This window comes from Ylistrum balloti, unplaced genomic scaffold (assembly GCF_031769215.1).
Source record: "Ylistrum balloti isolate Yb309-2 unplaced genomic scaffold, AGI_CSIRO_Ybal_v1 Utg369850, whole genome shotgun sequence".
Lineage (NCBI taxonomy): Eukaryota > Metazoa > Mollusca > Bivalvia > Pectinida > Pectinidae > Ylistrum > Ylistrum balloti.
In genome coordinates, this window is record NW_026782003.1 from 1,428,445 (window position 1) to 1,455,008 (window position 26,564).

The 26,564-nt window shown below is 33.6% G+C and overlaps 2 protein-coding genes across 2 annotated transcripts in view; one reads left to right on the forward strand and one right to left on the reverse strand.

Moving 5' to 3' along the window:
- Positions 1 to 14,465, forward strand: part of LOC132545628 (sodium- and chloride-dependent glycine transporter 1-like) — a 45,975-nt gene extending 31,510 nt beyond the window's left edge. The window contains exons 10-14 of the mRNA XM_060209326.1: positions 2,499 to 2,630; positions 3,565 to 3,664; positions 4,246 to 4,346; positions 4,929 to 5,096; positions 5,403 to 14,465. Of these exons, the coding sequence (XP_060065309.1) occupies positions 2,499 to 2,630; positions 3,565 to 3,664; positions 4,246 to 4,346; positions 4,929 to 5,096; positions 5,403 to 5,588 (687 nt within the window). The 3' untranslated portion in view covers positions 5,589 to 14,465. The remainder of the gene's footprint in view (positions 1 to 2,498; positions 2,631 to 3,564; positions 3,665 to 4,245; positions 4,347 to 4,928; positions 5,097 to 5,402) is intronic.
- A 2,972-nt stretch (positions 14,466 to 17,437) lies between these two features.
- The window catches only part of LOC132545555 (sodium- and chloride-dependent glycine transporter 1-like), a 30,746-nt gene continuing 21,619 nt past the window's right edge, over positions 17,438 to 26,564 (reverse strand). The window contains exons 10-14 of the mRNA XM_060209242.1: positions 23,532 to 23,663; positions 22,653 to 22,752; positions 20,621 to 20,721; positions 19,189 to 19,356; positions 17,438 to 18,894 (exon numbers count right to left, since the gene is read on the reverse strand). Coding sequence (XP_060065225.1) covers positions 18,712 to 18,894; positions 19,189 to 19,356; positions 20,621 to 20,721; positions 22,653 to 22,752; positions 23,532 to 23,663 — 684 coding nt within the window. The 3' untranslated portion in view covers positions 17,438 to 18,711. The remainder of the gene's footprint in view (positions 18,895 to 19,188; positions 19,357 to 20,620; positions 20,722 to 22,652; positions 22,753 to 23,531; positions 23,664 to 26,564) is intronic.

Below are 26,564 nucleotides of genomic sequence, written 5' to 3' on the forward strand. Positions count from 1 at the left end.
GTTAATTAAACAATTATGTTTTGGCACAAGTTTTCCTTATCAATGCAGAGGGGAATATGGTATTAAAAAGAAATCATAATTTGTGACCTGTTTTAGGAGTCTCACTATGAAAATAAATCATCTGTACAGATTTGGTGACCTTAATTCATAGATATGTTATGCTTTTTTATGAACAAATGTAAAATTTAAATTCAGATTCTATTGTGCACATTTAGGTTTCTCTTTTCAAAAAATAATCAAATTGTCTTGATTTAAAAACAGTAATTCCAAAAACCTAGCTATATGTGTAGATGTAGGTACATACATCAACATTGCTAGAACTATATAGTTGGCTGTTAAACATTTGAGATATAAAATTTGATGAATTCAATAACATTTTAAGTGAGAAAATCACAAGTCATTCAGTATATTTTCAGCTTTGATCTGTTATATTTACAATATCATGGTACTCCTAGTAAAACACCAAGATAATGTGTCTTATTTTACATTTTTTTCCTCAAGGCCTGTGATTACTGGAGAGATGAGTCCACCCTACCCAGGGCCGCCTGTGAATCCTCGACTGTGTTATATTTGGTTTCACAGTCAGCCATAAATAGATCTATAATTCTTGTTACCTAGGAAACACAAATAGGTTCAATAACATCTGCCTAGCTTCCCTGGTATGTCAGTTCATTTACACCATTTCTAAAAACACTATATGGGTATTATTAAACAGCTTGGGAGAAATTAAGGGAAAAAATTGTAAGTTAGATCCAGAGACTGATCCAGGGGGTTTCCATATTAAAATCACCCCAGGTAATTAAAAAGATAACAATTAAGATAAAAATGTTGTATTTCATGACAAGAAATTCTATTTTATTTTTTATTTGATAAAGAGTTCTTGTGATACATTGCAAGTGGAAAGAAGAGATAAAATATGTATGAGAACTAATACATACAAACACAAATGTGATGAAAAATTGAGAAATCATATTTTATCACAAGTAGGCAATTACACTGTAAATAGTTAAAGTATATATAACATTTTCATACTGTAAACTTCTCGGATTACTGAGGTAATTGGTAAGGTTACATTGGTATGTGACAAAGCTTTCTGTTAAACTTGATTGATTAAATTGCTTGGACTTGGCCCCTCCTGTGTGATCCAGCCCTTTTGGACCTGGTCCCTCCTGTGCCTCCACTGCTTTTGGACTCAGTCCCTGCTCCCATGTCTCCAGTCCTTTCAGCCCCAGCCCCTCCCATGTCTCCAGCCCATTTGATACTGGCCCCTCCCACACATCTCCAGCCGTTTTGGACCAGCCCCTTCATGTCTCCAGCCCTTTGAAACCTCCTGAATCTGACTACTTGGATATCTATAAGATCTGCATGAGCTTCTATGTATATTGGTGATGCAGGTATTTAAAAATGTAAGGTGAATTTTTGTAAATGAGGGTGCTATTTATTGTATAACATATTCCACTCAAGTAGAATGTATTTGTTTTGAAAATTAATTTTTTTTCATGTTTTCATCTACAGGAAATACATCAATGTTCACAAGTTTCATTCTTATATTGTTGTAAATATAACCAAAAATGCTTAATCTTGTATATCCACTTAACTTAATTATCAGGAAGATCTGTCTTTCATAAATCATAATTTTCAGGTAAAAATATCTTTTATTAATGTAATTCCACGAGGATAATGATCTTGTTTGAAAACAGATAAACAATCTTTAAACTTGTGAACAAATATCAAAATTAACTTGCAATAATGTAAAATCATTTGATTTTTTTTGTCAGTGTTAATTGCATTCAATTTTCATATTATAGATTAGAAACACACAGATGTATGATATCAAGCAATGACAAAATTTATCAAATCATCATTATTGTATTTCTTTACTGCTGTACAGAAATCCAAAAAATTATTGCAAGTTGGATTGAAATAGCAAGGACATGATATTATGTGAATAAAATGCAAGTCAAACAGTGAAGATATAAAATGCAGTGGAAAATAAATCCAATTTTGATTGCTAAGAAACATATTCTGTAACAATTGTAATATAATGAGTGAGTTGATATTTAATACTTATCATGTTGGGCTATCACAGATCAGCAGAAAAACTTAATTTGTTACACTCATGTCAATACTTAACTTTTAAGATATCTTGTAGACTGGAGATAATTTGTCCTCAACTGGTTATCTCCCTTTCATTTAAGCTTTTAAAGTTGAGTACAAGTACTTGATAAATCATTCAGTATAACAAACTAATTCTTATCATGCAAAATCTGCATAGCACCAACAAGATGATGATATTGGGAAGACAAACATTGAAAAATATTTCTTCCTTTAACAAAAACTACAGATTATGTGTCTTTAGGCGATCAAAAAATACTTTGTGAGCTTAAAAGAAATTCTCTTGTTTTATTGGCATTTCATAACTTAATACAGTGTTTTCCCATTAACAGCATATGTGTCTAGATGAAAGGTTTTACAAATTTACTTTTGTAATATTTTAGTTTGGAATGTTTGAAACCATGAGCAGTGCTTTCATAGACGAGTTTCCAGATCTTTTGAAAAAGAAGAAGACTCTCTTTACTGCATTCATGTGTTTCCTGGAGTTCATATTAGGGATCCCCTGTGTCATGCAGGTAAGTACAGGTGTTCAACAACTTGTTATTGATGTTGTGACATTTAAACTAAGAAAATGTTACAAAATCTTTACATTGTAAAAAGTGTATCCACATGTATATGACTTCTGAATAACATTGTTGTGAGGTTGTTACCTCTGTATAACCTTGGCATTGTACGGAGGTGTATGACCTCTATCTAACCTTGATATTATAGGCAGGTGTTTGACCTCTAAGTAACCTTGACATTATAGGGAGGTGTTTGACCTCTATCTAACCTTGACATTGTAGGATGATGTATAACCTATATTATGCCTTGACATTATAGGGAGGTGTATGACCTCTATCTAACCTTGGCATTGTAGGGAGGTGTATGACCTATATTTAGCCTTGACATTATTGGGAGGTGTATGACTTCTATCTAACCTTGACATTGTAGGATGATGTATAGCCTATATTGCCTTGACATTGTAGGGAGGTGTATGACCTATATTTAACCTTGACATCGTAGAAAGGTGTATGACCTGTATCTAACCTTGACATTGTATGGAGGTGTATGACCTATATTTAACCTTGACATCGTAGAAAGGTGTATGACCTGTATCTAACCTTGACATTGTATGGAGGTGTATGACCTATATTATGCCTTGACATTATTGGGAGGTGTACGACCTTTATCTAACCTTGACATTGTAGGGAGGTGTATGACCTCTATCTAACCTTGACATTGTAGGGAGGTGTATGACCTCTATCTAACCTTGACATTGTAGGGAGGTGTATGACCTCTATCTAACCTTGACATTGTAGGGAGGTGTATGACCTCTATCTAACCTTAACATTGTAGGATGATGTATAACCTATATTATGCCTTGACATTATAGGGAGGTGTATGACCTCTATCTAACCTTGACATTGTAGGGAGGTGTATGACCTCTATCTAACCTTGACATTGTAGGGAGGTGTGTACGTGCTACAGATAATGGATTGGTATTGCTCCACCTTTTCATTGATGATCCTGTCTCTTACCGAGTGTATTGTCATCGGCTGGATCTATGGTAATGTAACAATGTTTTGCTGCAATGAAGTAGAAGGGGAGGTATACAAACAGATTTTGCTGAAGTGTACTGTCAAACTTCAATCCATCAAAACTGAACCTTTTCTGGAAAATGTCCAAAATATTTATAGATTTTATTTTTCGAAGTCTTGATATCAGTCAATCACTGTACAGATAGTTGTTTCCTTAAACTCACAGAGCCAAATTGTCATGTGAGATATTGCAGCTATATATTGGGGTATAATCAATTGTTTCAAATTTCTTATTTCAAGAATTTTCTAGTTGACATCAATGGTGCATTGCATAAAAAGTATAGAAATATAGAAATAGTACATTTTGGTGCATGTTCCTGTTCCCAGAGCAAGATTTAAAGAATTTAAATAGATTTGTATTTTCTTCAATCAATTCTCATTTATGGTATGTAAAATAAATTTCTCCTATAGATGATGGCAGATATGTGAAAATATTCCTCCCTATTAATATTGGTAGTGTAATCCATGTTAAAATATCACTCAGCCTACAGAAAGTAAATATCAACACCAAAACTTCTGTATAGTGATAATTAATGGTTGTTACTTTCAGGTGCTGATCGTTTCTATAAAGACTTGGAAATGATGATTGGCTACCAGCCATGTGCCTGGTGGAAGATCTGCTGGTGTTTTATCACTCCCACACTGATTCTGGTAAAGTTCTGTGAATAGTGATACATATTTGGTGATTGCAGTTTCACATTTTCACTGTCATTCGGTTTGTTTGTCTGCCAGTCCTTCCACTATCATGTTTAGGCCTTATCCTCTACACAACTAATCATGGGAACTCAATACTTGAGAGGTGAATTCTTCTTGGTAAGATGGTGTGTTGGATATCAAAAGTAGGTTGCTTTGACCTACATTTTGACCTTTGATCTACATCAAAGAAAAAGTTTGTCAGGGTCCTCCTATCTCCTACACCGATAATGACAGGTAATTTATACCTTGGATATGGTTTCACTCTGGTGAGACAGTGTTTTTATATCAAAAGTAGGTAACTTTGACCTACATTTTAATCTTTGCCCTATATCAAAGAAAAAGTTTGCCTTGGCCCTATCTCCTACACTTCTGATCAAGGGAACTTCATACTTGGAATATCGGTTCACCGTGGCCATTGTGACTTGCATTTTGACCTACATTAAAGAAAATGTTTGTCCAACAGTACTAATCACCAGAACTTCATACTTGGGATGTGTATATGCATATGTATGGAATTCTTGTGTTAATTCTTTTCAGTTTATATGGCTGTTCAGTGTGACGAAGCTTAGCCCTGTGACTTACGGAGACTACCACTACCCGCAGTGGGCCATTGTTCTTGGGTGGTTGCTTGGATTGACGTCTCTTATTCCGATTCCTGTTTGTGCAGTCATAGCAGTTTTACAGGGGAAGGGGCCTTTCATAATGGTAAGATTTTTATTTTGTTTTGTCAACTTGGTAAAGACTACATCATCAACTCGTTTGTACCTGTATGTTGTAAATGCTGAGGATTATCTATGAAATTATTAGTGAGGTAGATATCAGCTACTACGAGGAAACCTTACCTCCAAATGAACCTGACTGCAATGAGATAAACCCTGTGGAAAAAACATCAGATTTTGAAAATCAGTCAATTAAGACTTTTTGTTGGTTAAAATAACAAGGTATCTTCAGATATTACACTGTACATAAGTATATTGTTATAGCTTTGTTTGATTGATTTTTTCTTTTCAGAGGGTGAAGAAACTGATGAAACCAGCTGACAACTATGGACCTGCCATGCTGAAATATCAAGAGAAATATTTGGAATCCATCGAGAAGAGGGAGTCCATTTTACCGACCATAGATGTGAGGTGTCGATTCATGGCGAAGAAGACGAGGGGAATTGAGTTGTCTTCAGAACCATTGAACTGTAATTGAAATCAACAAGCTGGAATTTTGTGATAGATATGTAGCATAAGTGTTTCATTTATTTCATACCAGGCAAATGTCAGACAAATCAATTGTCATAAACAGTTAATTTCACATTTGTTGTAGAAAAGATAAATTAAAATGATATTTTTGAAAGAAAATGAATTGATTTTATCAGAATGAAGGAATACAGTTAATATTAGCTACATAATCAGAGGTAGACAACGATATGCACAGGTCTATGAAGGACTTCTTCTTCAATCGGTTTTTCTTACTGTATTTTAAAATATAGGATTTCAATGCAGACAAAAATCAGCACTTTAGTGTCTAATGTTAGTATTACCATCCAGTTATATTTGTAATCCAAGATTAATGGGTCAAAATTGACTCTACTGCTTTACATAATTATTATTGCATCCAAGGGGAATAACTCCATCAGTCTTTTACTTTTAAGGTTTACACCGAGAAAAAGGTGATATTGAATTAATAGAGCCACAGAAGATTTATACATCAATATGTCCATTTAAGGAACCAAATAATTGTATAAAGCAAGGTCATATTTAATTAGAATTTATTTTCAAGGTCGTAACTGTAGTTTTTTTTTTTAATTTTATTTTCTTGGTGGTATTTTAGAATTCAATTGGGAAATGGAAATAGGATAAGACCTCACTGTATTTTATTAAGTTAATCTTTTTGACAAATTGGTGACTAGTGTACACTATTAAATGATAACAGCTTCTTCTTTATATGCATTCCAATGTTTTTTTAGTTAATATAGCTGTAACTATGGTAACAGTTAAAAGTCAAACATTTAAACTTCGGAACAAATAAAAAATTTTGTGTTTCAGAACAAGAAGATCTCTAGCTGTCACAAACAAATGGTTTGTTATATTGTTCCCATCAAATGTCAATAGTTTTGGTTGTATTTTTATTGGCACAATTTGTAGGTAAGGTGGCTGTATATAAAAACATACAACTCTTTATGTTACAAATCATACTCTCCATTTTTTCACAGCTAGTTGACATTTACATAATGTACATTCCCTTCAGAGTAAATATTACTGTCTGGAGATCTAATACATTTGTACTCAGATATTCTAGAATGTTTTTCTTGAAACCGACAAATAAGAATCAACTTTCAAATATATTGATTTGTATCCTATATGATTTTGGAATTGAAATATACCCAAAATTTGATTGTGTCCTTTGATCTAGATAGACTTTCTGATGTATTTTTGCAGTATATGTTATGGATAATTTTTAACCATACAAGTCCAAGATGTTTGGGAAAAATAGCTGCATTCCTTAATTTTATTACACAGTAAGGGATGTTATCATTACAGTATGCAGTATAATACCTAATCTACAGTTTTAGCTGATTTTTTATTATATAACACACATCATGCAGATAAACAGACACATGATATGATATGCTAACATACAGCATATAACACACACAATGTAATATTCTGACATACAGATAATAAGACACATGATATAATATTCTGACATACAGATTATAAGACACATGATATCATATTCTGACATACAGAATAAAGACACATGATGTAATATTCTGACATACATATAATAAGACACATGATGCAATAGTCTGACATACATATAATAAGACACATGATGCAATAGTCTGACATACAGATAATAAGACACATGATGTAATATTCTGACATTCAGATAATAAGACACATGATGTAATATTCTGATCTACAGATAATAAGACACATGATGTAATATTCTGATCTACAGATAATAAGACACATATGTATACTGACATATATATAATATTTTTACCTACAGGTAATAAGACACATGATGTAATATTCTGACAGACAGATGATAAGACACATGATGTAATATTCTGACATACAGGTAATAAGACACATGATGTAATATTCTGACCTACAGATAATAAGACACATGATGTAATATTCTGACATACAGATAATAAGACACATATGTATACTGACATATATATAATATTTTTACCTACAGGTAATAAGACACATGATGTAATATTCTGACCTACAGATAATAAGACATATTAGTATGCTGACATACAGATAATAAGATACATGATGTAATATTCTTACCTAAAGATTATAAGACACAGATGTATGCTGACATACAGATAATAAGACACATGTGTAATATTCTGACCTACAGAGTAAAAGACACATTTGTATGCTGACATACAGATAATAAGACACATGTGTAATATTCTTACCTAAAGATTATAAGGCACATTTGTATGCTGACATACAGAGTATAAGACACATATATATGCTGACCTACAGTTAATAAGACATGATATATATGCTGATGTACAGATGATCAAATATAACATTTATCTGAATTTTGGGTAAATGGAACAAGTTTATATATATCATATACATATATTGATATAAGCTATTGTATTTGTGATCCATTCTCACTATTGATTCAATATGTATTAGCTTCATAATGCCAAAAATGTAAGAAAACGAAAAATATCTCAGATTTATTTTTGATAACGATTCATGGTAAAAGAAAGAATAATTTTCCTGATAACAGCTGTCTGTGACCTACATCTACAGTTGTGTCTGTGACCTACATCTTATTCAATAAATAGTCTGCAATAGAACAAGGCCTAAAATCGTCCATGAATAAAATAGTCTAAATAGAAATTTCAACAGAAGAAAAAAAACCTTCTGAAATCATTGGTAAATATTCTATTTTGTCTGATTATTGATAAATATTCAATTTTGTCTGATCATTGGTAAATAGTCTATTTTGTCTGATCGTGGGTAAATAGTCTATTTTGTCTGATCGTGGGTAAATATTCTATTTTGTCTGATCGTGGGTAAATAGTCTATTTTGTCTGATCGTGGGTAAATATTCTATTTTGTCTGATCATCAGTAAATTTTTTTTTTTTCTGATCATCGGTAAATATTCTATTTTATCTGATCATTGGTAAATAGTCTATTTTGTCTGATCGTGGGTAAATAGTCTATTTTGTCTGATCGTGGGTAAATAATCTATTTTGTCTGATCGTGGGTAAATAGTCTATTTTGTCTGATCATCGATAAATATCCATATTTATGTAATTTCTTCTGATATGGAACTAAAATTTTGATTACATTTGAATTTAAAATTTGGAGCTAGCATTTTCATTTTTCTGGGACCAGTTTGATAAAGAAAACTATAGTTTATATCAAGACACATTAATAAATTTACACATGGCTAATATGTACACCCAGTTTGACCATGTGACTTTAGCTACGTTGACGTGCTATTTCAAGCATGCATGCTACCTATATTAAGTTTGCTGTAATGCTGTAGTATATCATTAATCTATGTCAGGATTGTATATAAGAAACTGTTGTCTGCTATTCTGTAAAGTGTTTAAACCTTGAATGTATATGTTCAAGGGACATATAGTGTTACTCTTGGTAATCTATTTCTTATTACCGATCATTTACTCTATATAACGGATATTTTGAAATGTAACTGTGAAGTTTGATATGATTAAGGTGAAATTCTGTTATGAATGAGGAAAAGATCTGTTATGACTGAAGTGAAGATCTGTTATGACTGAGGTAAAGATTTGATATGACTGAGATGAAGGTTTGATATTACTGAGTTGGAAGTTTGATATGACTGAGGTAAAGGTTTGATATGACTGAGGTAAATGTCTGATATGACTGAGGTAAAGGTTTGATATGACTGAGGTAAAGATTTGTGTGTTATGACGGAGGTAAAGATTTGATATGATTGAGGTAAAGATCTGTTATGACTGAGGTAAAGATTTGATATGACTAAGGTAAAGATTTGATATGACCGAGGTAAAGATCTGTTATGACTGAGGTAAAGGTTTGATATGACTGAGGTAAATGTCTGATATGACTGAGGTAAAGGTTTGATATGACTGAGGTAAAGATCTGTTATGACTGAGGTAAAGGTTTGATATGACTGAGGTAAAGGTTTGATATGACTGAGGTAAAAGTTTGATATGATTAAGGAAAAGATTTGATATGACTGAGGTAAAGATTTGTTATGAGTGAGGTAAAGATTTGATATGACTGAGGTGAAGATCTGTTATGACTGAGGTAAATGTCTGATACGATTGAGGTAAAGATTTGATATGACTGAGGTAAAGGTTTGATATGACTGAGGTAAAGATTTGATATGACTGAGGTAAAGATTTGATATGACTGAGGTAAAGATTTGATATGACTGAGGTAAAGGTTTGATATGACTGAGGTAAAGGTTTGATATGACCAAGGTAAAGGTTTGATATGATTGAGGTAAAGATTTGATATGACTGAGGTAAAGGTTTGATATGACTGAGGTAAATGTCTGATATGACTGAGGTAAAGGTTTGATATAACTGAGGTAAAGATTTGTGTGTTATGACGGAGGTAAAGATTTGATATGATTGAGGTAAAGATCTGTTATGACTGAGGTAAAGATTTGATATGACTAAGGTAAAGATTTGATATGACCGAGGTAAAGATCTGTTATGACTGAGGTAAAGGTTTGATATGACTGAGGTAAATGTCTGATATGACTGAGGTAAAGGTTTGATATGACTGAGGTAAAGATCTCTTATGACTGAGGTAAAGGTTTGATATGACTGAGGTAAATGTCTGATATGACTGAGGTAAAGGTTTGATATGACTGAGGTAAAGATCTGTGTGTTATGACGGAGGTAAATGTGTGATATGACTGAGGTAAATGTCTGATATGACTGAGGTAAAGGTTTGATATGACTGAGGTAAAGATCTGTGTGTTATGACGGAGGTAAAGATTTGATATGACTGAGGTAAATGTCTGATATGAATAAGGTAAAGGTATGATATGACTGAGGTAAAGATCTGTGTGTTATGACGGAGGTAAAGATTTGATATGACTGAGGTAAATGTCTGATATGACTGAGGTAAATGTCTGATATGAATAAGGTAAAGGTTTGATATGACTGAGGTAAAGATCTGTGTGTTATGACAGAGGTAAAGATTTGATATGACTGAGGTAAATGTGTGATATGACTGAGGTAAATGTCTGATATGATTGAGGTAAAGATCTGTTATGACTAAGGTAAAGATTTGATATGACCGAGGTAAAGGTTTGATATAAATGAGGTAAAAATCTGTTATGACTGAAGTAAAGGTTTGATATGATTGAGGTAAAGATTTGATATGACCGAGGTCAAGATCTGTTATGACTGAGGTAAAGATTTTATATGACTGAGCAAAGATCTGATATGATTGAGGTAAGGTTTTGATAAGACCAAGGTAAAGATCTTTTATGACCGAGGAAAAGATCTGTTATGACTGAAGATCTGTTATGACTGAGGTAAAGATTTGATATGACTGAGGTAAAGGTTTGATATGACTGATGTTCTGTTATGACTGAGGTAAAGATCTGTTATGACCAAGGTAAAGATTTGATATGACCGAGGTAAAGGTCTGACATGACTATTAAGGTTATTTTTCTGTTATGACTGAATTTATTTCTACAGCTGTAATGATCAGTGGAGTTTCTTGAAAGACCTATTCACACAAAATGTAACATACATTGTAACATGGAAAAGTGCCTAAGAACACTCTCTTGACTAGCTATTGTTACTTGTATACCTGCTTAACTTATAAGGACATATGTTGAATTTTACTTAGCCCATAGGATGTCTACAAATGGTTGGCAAAAACCCTGCAGCCATCTGCAATGATCTCATGCCACTTTGACCTCATTGTAGTAATTGAAATAAGATAACGACAGGAAACGTAACTATAATAACCAATCCCGGTATCCAACCAATTACCATTCTACTCCAGGTAAACTGTTCCAGTAGGTTTCTGATTTTTCTTTTGCTTTCTCTATCTTTTTATGCATTTCATGACATTGTCCATATTTAATGCTTGTATACAGTGTATATATATTGTACTCATTATATAAAGTACATTAAATGTATTCTCTCAATTAAACAACGAAATATATCAATATTTTATGCTGAAGAGTCCGGATGTATATCGGAATTTAAGCCACAAAAGATGAACATCTTTGTATCTTCAGGCCATTCAGCCATAAACAGTTGGGGAACACCTGCAAAAAGCAGAGACTGTATACTTTTTTGTAAGACAGTTTTAAATTTTACATTTGAGGGGGTCCTTTATAGCATGTAAAACTGTTGGATTCCGGTATACTTTATTGATTTTCATAATGGTTTTGTTTAAAATCAACAATATTTATTAGAACATGACACTTTTTAGGGTTTTTATATAGCTTTTCAAAAATACTGATTGTGAACACAATAAAAACTGTGAAATTCCAAAAGTAAAATATACTGACTTTAATCCTTTTTATATCACATTCAGCCTTAAACTGATATCGCAAAATTGAGAAATCTTGACTTCCTGAGGAAGTTGTTGACCTGCTTTAGGGGCGAGAATGATCATGGCTGATATGTTTTGTCTGCTCTAGTCTGTTCTGTCATTTTGTTCTGTGTCTATATTTCATATTTTGACTTTCCCTAGATATTGATATTACAGTAAATGAACATTATAGCGAATCATTTCCAATATTTAATTTGTCCATTGTTTTATAATGAGCCTTGGCCCAAAGGGACTCTATGGAGGTGTAAAACGAGGGACCTGACCACTCTTGATACCAATATACCTTCCATCTCCATCAGCTTCATCAGCCCCATTCATGTTAGATAATTATGACATGCACCACAATAGATTTCACAATAGTGGATTGAATGTACAATGTGCTGGGGACAGTTAAACATTTTGTTTTCTGAAATAGTTGTTCAAAAGATTTGCATAATATCAATGAATCAAAGGTAGTTATAATAGATCCTTATTTTGCATCTTGTTTCGTATTTGTTAAATAATAGTTTATCTATACATTTGCTGTAAATCCAGAATATCTCAACTGTATTTCAAACAAGAAGCCTTCAAAAGCTTTGTGTTTGATATATTTCGGATATTGTCCGGAGATTTTTGTGTAAATCCATGCAATGTACTGTCATTTTTTTATATATATAGTACTTATGAGGTTGATTTGTTTACTGTTGAGTGTGCAGATTTCAGAGTTGTTAAAAACGGTGTAGAAAAGTGTGATAATTTAGGACATTTGTGTATGTATATAAAGTCAGTTAATATTTCTCTTCTAGCAAATGGTAGATTCCTTGAATTTGTCATCTGTGGTATTCTTTTTCGTCCTTTTTTGAGCAAATGCTTTTGTATTGTATGAGAAATGCTTTAAGTACATTGTTACGTAATATACTGTCATGTTGAGCTCTCTATGTCTACAGAACTGAAGTACGAGAAACCCTGATGCATATATGCTTGCCAAATCTGTATATAAGCTATCAGTATTTAAATACATGGGTACAATACCATCTCCCTGGTCATTGCCGTAGATATAAAATTTTGTTTCTCAAGAAGGAGACATATATATACTCGTAAACTGACATTACAAGGTATAATTATTTGTATAGCACTGCCCCAGTGATCTGTCACCATGATATCAGTTTATAGAGGTTTCCTTCTTTATAATACAATATCATGACCAATGTACTTTCCATATGAGCAATGTACTTTCCATATGAGCAATGTACTTTCCTTAAGAGCAATGTACTTTCCATATGAGCAATGCACTTTCCTTAAGAGCAATGTACTTCCCATATGATCAATGTACTTTCCATATGAACAGTGTACTTTCCATGTGGGCAATGTACTTTCCATGTGGGCAATGTACTTTCCATATGAACAGTGTACTTTCCTTAAGAGCAATGTACTTTCCATGTGGGCAATGTACTTCCCATATGAGCAATGTACTTTCCTTAAGAGCAATGTACTTTCCATATGAACAGTGTACTTTCCTTAAGAGCAATGTACTTTCCATGTGGGCAATGTACTTTCCATATGAGCTATTTGCAATGTACTTTCCATATGAGCAATGTACTTTCCATATGAGCAATGTACTTTCCTTAAGAGCAATGTACTTTCCATGTGGGCAATGTACTTTCCATATGAGCAATTTGCAATGTACTTTCCTTAAAAGCAATGTACTTTCCATATGAGCAATGTACTTTCCTTAAGAGCAATGTACTTTCCATGAGGACAATGCACTTTCCATATGAATTTGATATTTTGACAAGGATTTTATGAATATTTTTATTAATTGCAGTGGACATAACAACATATTTATCCACAAATAAGCAACCATCATCATTTCTGTAGAGTCGCCAGTTTTAAGGTAGTAAGCTTAAGGTGTTTCACAAATAAGCCCTCCCTAACATTAAAACTAAACTTTTACACTAGGGGAGGAAGCTAATCTGAAGATGAATATGGTGTGTTAAAGTATTAAATACCTACATTAAGCAAATTGTTTAAATGCAGAATATGAAAATTTTCACATTCAAACATTCTTTTCATAGTTTTGCTTCCAAATAAATACCAATATGGGTGGCTGTCATCAAATATACTAATCGATTGGATCATAATAAACTAAGACAATTCTAATGTGCCAATTTGATGTAAAATCACGGCTACGATTCTGATGTGACCTTATAGTAATTGTCAAATTATGGACAGAATAATTGTCCTTATTACTTAAATCGATATTAAACATTTCTTGTCTTTTTTTGATTACATGTAAATCTAATCGGGTAAATTGCCTGGTTCACATGCATTTATGATTGTTATACAATTAATCATGAATATTTACAAATATCTTATTATCATAAGATCATTTCATCCATGGCAGCATGTTGGTACGTATAGTCAGTCTTTAATTTTATGTTTTGTCCAGAACTGTAAATGATTTTGTTCGATTTATGTTGTTTATCTTTCATTTGAAATAAAATTCACTTGTAAACAGCTTGTGTTGTCGTTCATGAATAGTGTTACAGTGTTATTGTTCATTATTTATGCCTCATCTTGTTTCATATTAACGTCATATCCATAATCCTTTGAGAATCACTCAACAGGTTAGGTAGCTTTGACCCCATAGTAATAATATCAAGATTTATACTCAATTAGATTCTAGTTCACAGTAGTAGCAGGGGCATTTATAGATATGCTAGAATTATATACCTACTCCAAGTATCATTTCCTTAACTTATACGTAATATTATTAGAAACCTGAAACACTAATTTATTCAAGGTATCCTTGAACAGTAAATATAAATAATGATAAAGTGAAGGAGACAGCTATTCTTTAAGTCAAAGGGGTCAAATATGCTGAAATTTAAATGATAACCTTTTGGCTTGGATCCATAATCCTTTGATGCTTGAAATAGGTGTAAACTATATACAGAATGTAGATATATACAGGTTGTAGATATAGACAGGTTGTAGATATAGACAGATGGTAGATAAAGACAGCTGGTAGATAAGTGGTAGTTGTAAACTGGTAGTAGCAACAGACAAGTGGTGGCTTTAAACAGGTAGACTGGAGGTAGCTATGAAAAGATGGTAGCTGTAGATGGGCAGTAGATAGGAAGTAGATATAGACAGGTGGTAGATATAGCCAGGAAGTAGCTGTAGACAGGTGGTAGCTATAGAAATTATAGACGTGAAGTAGCTGTGAACAGGGAGTAGACAGCAAGTAGCTGTAGACAGGGGGTAGATATAGACAGGAAGTAGATATAGCCAGGTGGTAGCTGTAGACAGGTGGTAGGTATAAAAATTATAGACATGAGGTAGCTGTGAACAGGTGGTAGGTATAGACAGGAAGTAGCTTTAGACAAGTAGGAGATATAGACAGGTAGTAGATATAGTTAGGTGGAAGCTGTAGACAGGTGGTAGGTATAGACAGGAAGTAGCTTTAGACAAGTAGGAGATATAGACAGGTGGTAGGTGTAGACAGGTGGAAGGTGAAGACAGGAAGTAGCTATAGAAGGTGGTAGATACATACAAATGGAAGCTATAGATAGGAAATAGACCTAGAAAGATTGTAGCTGTAGACAGGAAGTAGATATTGACATGTGATAGCTATAAACATATGGAAGCTACATTCCCGGGAAGTAGATATAGAAAGGTGGAAGTATGTTGTTACATCTATAAAGTGCCCATGTTTCATATATGAAGTGCCCAGGTTTTGTCTATAAAGTAATATAAAAATGAAAGCAGATAACTTCATTAAAATCATTTATTGAACATGAAAATAAAACAAACCTGGTCAATTAATTTGTTAAAAGTATTATCAACTAAAAAAGTGTTGCTGATATGTTACATGCAAATTTATTTTAGATATACAACTTTTGTAATATTCTTTGTCTATAGAAGTAGCTTATCTTTGGTTTTCAGCATTAAGTGTAAAAAGCTGATGAAACAACAATATGATCAAATGAAGCAAGCATGTGGAATTTATGATTTAGTAGATGACTATCAATGTCTCTGGCTTTTCTTCTCATATATACATATACTGAACACACATACTCAAGATCTGGGTGGCAGTACTACTACACATATACTCAGATCTGGGTGGCAGTACTACTACACATATACTGAACACACATACTCAAGATCTGGGTGGCAGTACTACTACACATATACTGAACACACATACTCAAGATCTGGGTGGCAGTACTACTACACATATACTCAGATCTGGGTGGCAGTACTACTACACATATACTGAACACACATACTCAAGATCTGGGTGGCAGTACTACTACACATATACTGAACACACATACTCAAGATCTGGGTGGCAGTACTACTACACATATACTGAACACACATACTCAAGATCTGTACATATACTGTACTACTACACATATACTCAAGATCTGGGTGGCAGTACTACTACACATATACTCAGATCATGGTGGCAGTACTACTATACATATACTGAACACACATACTCAAGATCTGGGTGGCAGTACTACTACACATATACTGAACACACATACTCAAGATCTGGGTGGCAGTACTACTACACATATACTGAACACACATACTCAAGATCTGGGTGGCAGTACTACTACACATATACTGAACACACATACTCAAGATATGGGTGGCAGTACTACTACACATATACTGAACACATATACTCAAGATCTGGGTGGCAGTACTACTACACATATACTGAACACATATACTCAAGATCTGGGTGGCAGTACTACTACACATATACTGAACACATATACTCAAGATCTGGGTGGCAGTACTACTACACATATACTGAACACACATACTCAAGATCTGGGTGGCAGTACTACTACACATATACTGAACACATATACTCAAGATCTGGGTGGTAGTACTACTACACATATACTGAACACATATAATCAGATCTGGGTGGCAGTACTACTACACATATACTGAACACATATACTCAAGATCTGGGTGGCAGTACTACTACACATATACTCAAGATCTGGGTGGCAGTACTACTACACATATACTCGATATCTGGGTGGCAGTACTACTACACATAAACTGAACACATATACTCAAGATCTGGGTGGCAGTACCACTACACATATACTGAACACACATACTCAAGATCTGGGTGGCAGTACTACTACACATATACTGAACACATATACTCAAGATCTGGGTGGCAGTACTACTACACATATACTCAAGATCTGGGTGGCAGTACTACTACACATATACTGAACACATATACTCAAGATCTGGGTGGTAGTACTACTACACATATACTGAACACATATACTCAGATCTGTATGGCAGTACTACTACACATATACTGAACACATATACTCAAGATCTGGTTGGCAGTACTACTACACATATACTCAGATCTGTATGGCAGTACTACTACACATATACTCAGATCTGTATGGCAGTACTACTACACATAAACTGAACACATATACTCAAGATCTGGTTGGCAGTACTACTACACATATACTCAAGATCTGGGTGGCAGTACTACTACACATATACTCAAGATCTGGGTGGCAGTACCACTACACATATACTTGTAATCTAATACACTACACAAAAACTTATAACTTTTGTGGCCTAACTACTACATTTACACATGTAGATTTATAAATCAATTTTTCTTTTTTAAATATCTACTTCATTTGTATCTCGATCTTTAAAAAGATAATCAAGGACAAGAGATTGAAATGTCTATCAATATTCTCATTCAAAACTCTGGAAGTGCTTGAATGTAAAAACACATGAAAACAGAAAAAACTAAAAATATTTTTCTTGTGAAATACCACACATATCACCAATAGAGGATAATGTGATATCACATGTTGACCACGTCCTTCAGTATATAAAGGACATAAACTGTTTTGATGTCATGAAATGATAAAAAGAAATGACAAAGACTTTTAAAATTTTTGATATCACAATGAATGAAAAAAATATCTTCAACGTCAAGATGGTGAAATTTTGGATTTCAAAAAGAGAACAAGAAATATGAGATTTAATTGTAACCTTGTTAATCAATTTAAAGATGTACGAACCCGCGGTAATCACTTAAACTAACGAAACAGAGTGATCCAGTGTCAAGAATTTTATATCATAATACTTACAAATCTATTAACAGACAATGTTCCAAGTCTAAAATCACAGTACATGTATATGAACGCTCTCGCGTCTTGTTGACAATTTAAATAACATTTCCAAAAGCAATAGATCCCTTGCAAATTGCTTTTTCTTCGTGAGAAGTATTCAATGAAACAAAGCAAAATGAAAGTATTTTTGTTGAAATAAATGTACTTTTAAATCTAAAATGTGGTATATTTGGTAAATAAGTTGAACATTAAAGCAAATTTTAACAAAAACATAAGCTAGTCATTCAGCATCGATACATTTAATACTGAAGTATCAAGATTGTCTAAGTGAACCAAATATGGCAAACATTAAAAAATCTATCATAAAATAAAATGGTTGAAATTTTATCGAATAATTCAATTCAAATTTTAAAAAATTTGCGATGTAAATGGATAGGAATCTTAAAGCAAATATACATGTACTATAAATTACTATTAAAAAATCTCTATAACATCTAACTAAATATCTTTTTTTAAATTTGATGAAATTAACTATTAAAGTGCAGATTTCTACTGGCATATTAAGTAATATAAGGCTGTTGACTTGTTGGTATAGTAAGTGTTATCCGTCATCAACTTAAAAAACTTTGTGCCTCTCGTGTCTGATTGATTCCTGCTGTACCAGTGTGTCGCCATCTAAGGTCAATGGTTGGAAAGTATGACTTTCTTTCTTGCATGGTCTCTATATATTCTTGTCTATATTTTGGAGCTGCAGGTCCAAAATCCTCTGCTGGCTTTAATAGTTTCTTCACTCTCTGAAAATTCATTGGATGACATAAATTTTCTTGTTCTATGCCTGTTTATACCTTAAACTGATAAACTATCATTTTCAGGAACAAAAGGTATAGTGATCAGCATTTCATGTACTGTTAAATATTACTTGTTTTATACATCAATCACATTTAGAAACCGTGATTGATGACTGTAAATTCTAAATAAATCTATATATGTCTGCATGTTAAGTGTGTCAATTAATTGTCAAAAAACATCATTGCAGTTTGTTAATCAGTTAACTGTGAAGGCATTATATCATAAATTTATATTCTTACCGACACAACAGGTCCAGTCTCCTTAAATATAGCTATACCAGCACAGACAGGAACTGGTACAAGGGAGATAAGTCCGAGGAACCAGCCTAGGTTAATGGCCCACTGTGGGTAGTGATAGTCTCCATAGGTCACAGGACTCAGCTGGGTCACACTGAACAGCCATATGAACTGTGGACAACAAACCAATGTTAGTACAGGGCCACAACAATTAATGTTTGTTTTTACACATTAGTGGGCGGCTGTTGTTTCCATTCTGACGTCATAATTTCATGACATCATATGCATTGTGACATCACCAAAGAGAGATATAAAACATGTATACAGTGGGAATATAACAATTAAATTTTGCATCAGTATAATAAAATGTAGTATTTACAAATGCTTGCAAAAGTACCTCAACTATGTGATAAACAGAATCTTATATGAGTTTTCATTTTATATGAGATTTATGAACTCGTCACAATTTTTTATTTCACCTCGCCACAGACTTGGTCAAGTGAAATTTCTTAACCTCCTTATATCAATCACGTATAAAATGGATTCTCAGATAAAATCATCTATATATTTGTCCATATAAGGTATTGATCTATATATTTGTCCATATAAGGTATTGATCTATATATTTGTCCATATAAGGTATTGATCTATATATTTGTCCATATAAGGTATTGATCTATATATTTGTCCATATAAGGTATTGATCTATATATTTGTCCATATAAGGTATTGATCTAGGCATTTCCAGTCTGTGCAACTGACCATTACCACATATTCCATCATATCAGAGGTTAATCCAGTCAAAATTCTGTTATCACCCTGTCACATGTGTTTAAAACATAACAATTGTCACAAGATGTCTATAAAGAGTAACCTGAAATCATATTTTACATGTAAAAATACTTCAGTAATCTTCAATTTAGTATGTTCCATGGACTAAACATATGTTTGTCATAGACCAAAGTAGTTAGGACTAACAAAATTTCAGACTAACTTGAAAGGCATCTGTTACATATAAAAACAAATAAAGATTGCTATGTTAAGGAATGTAAATATTTTTTAAGTTTTTCTTAGTAATGATGTGAGAAAATGTTAAATAATATCAAATGGAAAATATATGAAATAATGACAATTGATATGAAGCTTTATGTTACTCTTGTACAAATAACTCTCTATTAATTGTTAATTGGCACACACCGCCAAATTTAAAAAGGCAACAGCAATCTGAACTCTTCTGTAATGGAGATACAAGAGTGCTCAGACTCAATCTTCACTGAAAATGAAATATCTTTTCTGCATGTATAAAAGAATCTATTATCCAAATATTCCTTCAAATATGTTAACATGGAAGATGAGAGTTGAATAAATGTTTACATGTCCACATAAAGAGGTACAGGAAGTCCCCTTCTGTTCACACAGTGATTTCTAAACTCACCAGTATGAGGACTGGAGTGATAAAACACCAGCAGATCTTCCACCAGGCACAAGGCTGGTAGCCAATCATCAGCTCTATGTCTCGGTAGAAACGGTCAGCACCTGGAGTACAAAGGCACATATTAATTGTCAACTCGGTGTCCTGGTTGAAACAGTGAGCACCTTGAATACTTGCTGAACAATGCCATTTTAAAATTTCATTTCAATTGTTCATTCCTCTTTGTTTCACAAGATGACAACAGAACAGTGTGTGGGAATGCAAATTATTATGAGATCACTGACATTTATTCTAAGCCATCAATTTGACCTCTATTGATCCACCCATCAGGGGTCAGATAGGAACAACATGGGCATACCATCAAACCATCATCATTGGTTCATAATTTAACCAAGTTTGAAAAGTTTCCAATGGAAATTAAACAAATTTTTAAAAATTCATCTTCTATAAATTTAAAGTGTTTGATTGTTTTGAAGTAATGGATTAAATTTCACATTTAATGTTACTAATGAATACAGTACTTCAACATTTTTATCAAATTACTACCACCTCCCTTTTATCTACCTACCTAGGTAAACAAGAGGCCCATGGGCCTTAACGGTCATCTGACAAAAAGCAAACCAAACCTAGAAAGTGGGTTGAGGTCATTCATTTGAACAAACTTGGTAGCCTCTCCTCCAAGCATCTTACAGGCCCAATATCAGCACTCATGGACTTTTGCTTGTTGAGAAGAAGTCGTTTGTATATTTTAACATATTTGACCCCTGTGACCTTTAAAGTGGGTTGAGGTCATTCATTTGAATAAACTTGGTAGCCTTTCCTCCCAGCATGCTACAGACCCAATATCGGCACTCATAGACTTTTGCTTATTGAGATGAAGTCCTTTGTATATTTTAACATATTTGACCCCTGTGACCTTGAAAGTGGGCCAAGGTCATTCATTTGAACAAACTTTGTAGGGCTCCATGCCAGCATGCTATGGGCCAAGTATTAGCCCCCTAGGCCTTCTAGTATTTGAGAAGAAGTTATTTAAAGATTTTGACATATTTGACCCCTGCGACCTTGAAAGTTGTTCAAGGTCATTCATTTAAATAAACTTGGTAGCCTTTCCTCCCAGCATGCTACAGACCCAATATCGGCACTCATAGACTTTTGCTTATTGAGATGAAGTCCTTTGTATATTTTAACATATTTGACCCCTGTGACCTTGAAAGTGGGCCAAGGTCATTCATTTGAACAAACTTTGTAGGGCTCCATGCCAGCATGCTATGGGCCAAGTATTAGCCCCCTAGGCCTTCTAGTATTTGAGAAGAAGTTATTTAAAGATTTTGACATATTTGACCCCTGTGACCTTGAAAGTTGTTCAAGGTCCTTTGTATATTTTACCCGTGTGACCTTGAAAGTGGGCCAAGGGAACAAACCTTGCCAGCATGCTATGCCCCCTAGGCCTTCTAGTATTTGAGAAGAAGTTATTTAAAGATTTTACAAGATTGACCTTCATTTAAACAAACTTGATAGCCCTTCATCCCAGCATGCCACAGGCACAATATCAGCAATCTGAGCCTTTTGGTTAATGAGAAGAAGTTGTTTAAAGATTTTAACATATTTGACCCCTGTGACCTTTAAAGTGGGTCAAGGTCATTCATTTGAACAAACTTGGTAGAGCTCCATGCCAGTATCCTCTGTGCCAAGTATTAGCCCCCTAGACCTTCTAGTATTTGAGAAGAAGTCGTTTGAATGAAAAGTTTACGGACGGCGCACGGCGCACGGCGGATGACGACGGACGAAGCATGATGACTATAGGTCATCGGACCCTTCGGGTCAGATGACCTAATAAAAGTTTGTCTAGTACAGTCAAGATGTCAGACATTTCACAAGCCATGTTGTGATACAGCAATAACAAAATTTCATAAAAGTATCTGAACCAATTAAAACATCCACTAATCTGAAAATGTTGAAGATTTGCGATAGAAATAAACACAAATACATTAATAAAATATTGAGCAGATAACAGATAAGTAACGTTTTAACTTACCATAGATCCAGCCGATGACAATACACTCGGTGAGAGAGAGGATCATCAATGAAAAGGTGGAGCAATACCAATCCATGATCTGTAGCACGTACACACCTCCCTACAATGTCAAGTTTAGATAGAGGTCATACACCTTCCTACAATGTCAAGGTTAGATAAAGGTCATACACCTCCCTACAATGTCAAGGTTAGATAGAGGTCATACGCCTCCCTACAATGTCAAGGTTAGATAGAGACTGTTCACCTCCCTATTATGTTAAGGCTAAATATAGGTCATACACCTCCCTACAATGTCAAGGTTAGATAGAGACTGTACACCTCCCTATCATGTCAAGCTTATATAGAGGTAATACAACTCCCTACAATGTCAAGGCTAAATATAGGTCATACATCTCCCTATAATGTCAAGGTAAAATAGAGGTCATACACCTCCCTATAATGTCAAGGTTAGATAGGGGTTATACACCTCCCTATAATGTCAAGGTAAAATAGAGGTCATACACCTCCCTATAATATCAAGGTTAGATAGGGGTTATACACCTCCCTATAATGTCAAGGTAAAATAGAGGTCATACACCTCCCTATGATGCCAAGGTTAGATAGAGGTCATATACCTCCTTACAATGTTAAGGTAAAATATAAGTCATACACCTCCCTATAATGTCAAGGTTAGATAGAGGTCATACACCTCCCTATAATGTCAAGGTTAGATAGAATTCATATACCTCCCTATAATGTCAAGGTAAAATAGAGGTCATACACCTCCCTATTATGTCAAGGTTATATAGAGGTTATACACATGCAATATCAATGTTATCTAGAAAACTATTTCCTACAATTTCATTTTTACAGGAATTTTGAATTGGTGATAACACTGACCTGCATGACACAGGGGATCCCTAATAAGAACTCCAGGAAACACATGAATGCAGTGAACATTTCCTTCCTGTTTTTCAGTAGATCGGGAAACTCATCTACGAAAGCACTTGTCATTGTTTCAAACATTCCAAACTAAAAGAAAGAAAGAGAGATGTTGAAATAGCTGCTGGTACAGGGTAATGCTGTGTCAGAAAAGACAGATTGAAAGAAATAAACAAAGAAATGACAGGAAATTAAGGTCTCAACAGATAACCCTATATATAGTAACGAAGTCTGCTCTTCTGAAACATTTCAAGATTTTAATTTCACAAAGGTACAACATACAGTTTACACTAAATGAAAATTGTTTTCTGTAATTCTACTCAAGGTTTTGAGTATTTCACACAATTTTTTTTAAACAGAATTTTTTATTAAAAAATATTTCTTTATTAAATGGATCTAAAATCCATTTTTATATTTCAAGCTCAATGATGGAATCCAGACTTCTAGTTTCTGTTATAAATGCATAAATCTACACAATAATTTTTTGTCAAATTTTAGGAAAAAATATTTCTAAAATCAATATGTACCCATCCAGTGCCAACCATTTCATTTCCTGTTATTCCAAAATCTTCACTTGCAATAATTTTAAACATTTGAAATTGACAATAGCTTAAATTTCATTTCACACTGATTCAATAGATAAAGTAATAATGCTTGTTTGTATGTTTCTGAAATTTTCTATCAGCTCCTAAATATGCCTGAACACATGTATATATAAAATGTTTTCCATATTATTGCAAGCTTAAATCAAATCAAAGTGACTTTGTTCACAAGTTCAAAAATATATTGAAAAACATGGATACAAATAAATTTTCTTTTCTTAAATGAAATGTAATAATAAAATAATTTAACATGACTTTTTTTATAGTTACTGTTTATTGATAATAAAAATTTCTGAGAATTCAAAAGCAGGAAGCAATATAACAGAACTTGTGAACGTGATTATTTTTCCTGTATATGAAAAACCAAATAAAAATTAATGCTCTGAAAAAAGTTAAGAAATTTCACATTTTCTCCAAATACCAATATTGTTTATTAATTGTTCTTAAAGAGTAACAATAACACATTTGCAAAGCAGAAGTATTGACAAAAATACTTCTAAATTCAGTCATGGTTGAACACATTTCTTCAAATTTCAAATTTAATCCATGACCAAATATGGCTTGCATTGTAATTATTCTAATGACCAAATAAGGATAACATTGTAATTACTTCAATTACCAAATATGGATAAGAAAGTGTTGTCCAATTTTGGTTCTGAAAAATATTCTTGCCACAGGGGCCAGGCATACTGGTACTCAATAAAATGTTACACATTCTGATCCAAAAATATTGTCTATATACACATTCCATAAACATTATCATTTCAATTACCATGTACCTAACCCCTGTGGTAACAGAACAATTACACCAAATTTGTCCTATTTATCCTCCAGTAAGCCAATTAAGGGGCCTTACCCTTCAAAAGATAACCCTTAAGAACGGGTATGGAGCCATATCTTATTATCATGATATCATGTTATATATGTACATTTACTACACAGATCATGATTTATCTAAAAGTTGCATTCTATTGAAGAGTTCATCATTGAGCTTCCCAATTCTCCAAAAATACAAAAGCTATCAATATATCCTTTCAGTGGTTTGTAGTATGATAAACTTGATGGTGCAGTTTATGATATTCAGGTCAACTAGAGTTATTGCCCTTTATTGTATTCGCTCAGTATAACTGAAGCATGACAGTCAAGAGTTGGGCTGATATTCAATTTCTGGATGTTCCTACCATTGATAAAACTCCCATATACTGAAGACTTCAGCCTTCCTTATCCATATCTGTCATTGGAAGTATACAATACAAAGTGTAAACCAACAGGGTATGTGGAGAAAAGTTGGGGTCAATAGACCGTGTAGTGTGGTCAATTGACCGTGCACTGCCCATAGCTGGACCATGTGGTACCCATCAAAGAAACATGTAAAGCTCCTTTAGGGATCACATGGTGCCAGCTAGGGGACTCTTTTAATATGTATGTCTTAGACTTATGATGTTTGTGAGGCATACTGTGTAGGTCAACCTGGCGAAGTCACACTGGGACTGGTGGACCTTCCCCGCTGGACACAGTGATCAAGGGCCTTGAGAGAAACAAAAGTCAAAAAAACAACAAAGTTACCTATGTTATCACTGATTGCAGATGAAAATCACAACAACAAACTTTCATCAAATTAAAAAAATTTTGTGTTTCCTGTACCCCCACTAACCTCATCCTTATCCCAATTCCAAGCCCTCTAACCCTCTTCTTTATCCCTACACCCATCCTCGACCCTAACCTCAACCCAATCTACCAAGATGTATATAAATACTTTTTCCTTTTAACATAAACAGGCCCCACTTGTATAAAACATCTCAACTTGAGATTTCCTTAAGTCGAGATTTTCCTCAGCTGACATCTCCTCAAAAACGGCTTGTATAAAATTTTCTCAAGGAACAGGAGGAAGTCATCAGCTAGGATGTCCTGAAATTCCTTGAGGAATTTTCATACAAGATATTTTCAAGGAGATATTAGCTGAGGAAAATCTGGGCTTAAGGAAATCTCAAGTTGAGATGTTTTATACAAGTGGGGCCAGGTCTAAATTTTCTATGAATGGTCTTCAACTCAAACAGATCCCGGTAAATACATATGTATTTTTTTAGAACTGCTAGACAGAACATTATCTTCTAAAACTTCACATTGAGATTTCTAGATGATGACTAGTCAACTGAGGTTAGCATTTCCACATATAAGTATATTACTAAAAATTGAAAAAACTAGAGCACGGAAATGTTTTCTATATCTTAGCATCAATTACTAGTGAATTTTTTTGTTATTAAACATCTATCATACATGTGTAGGAATATTATACAATGTAATACACACATATTAAACATATTTCCATTTTACCTGTGTATGGCCTCCATTTAAAGGAGAGATGCTGTATTTACAGAAAAAAAAATAA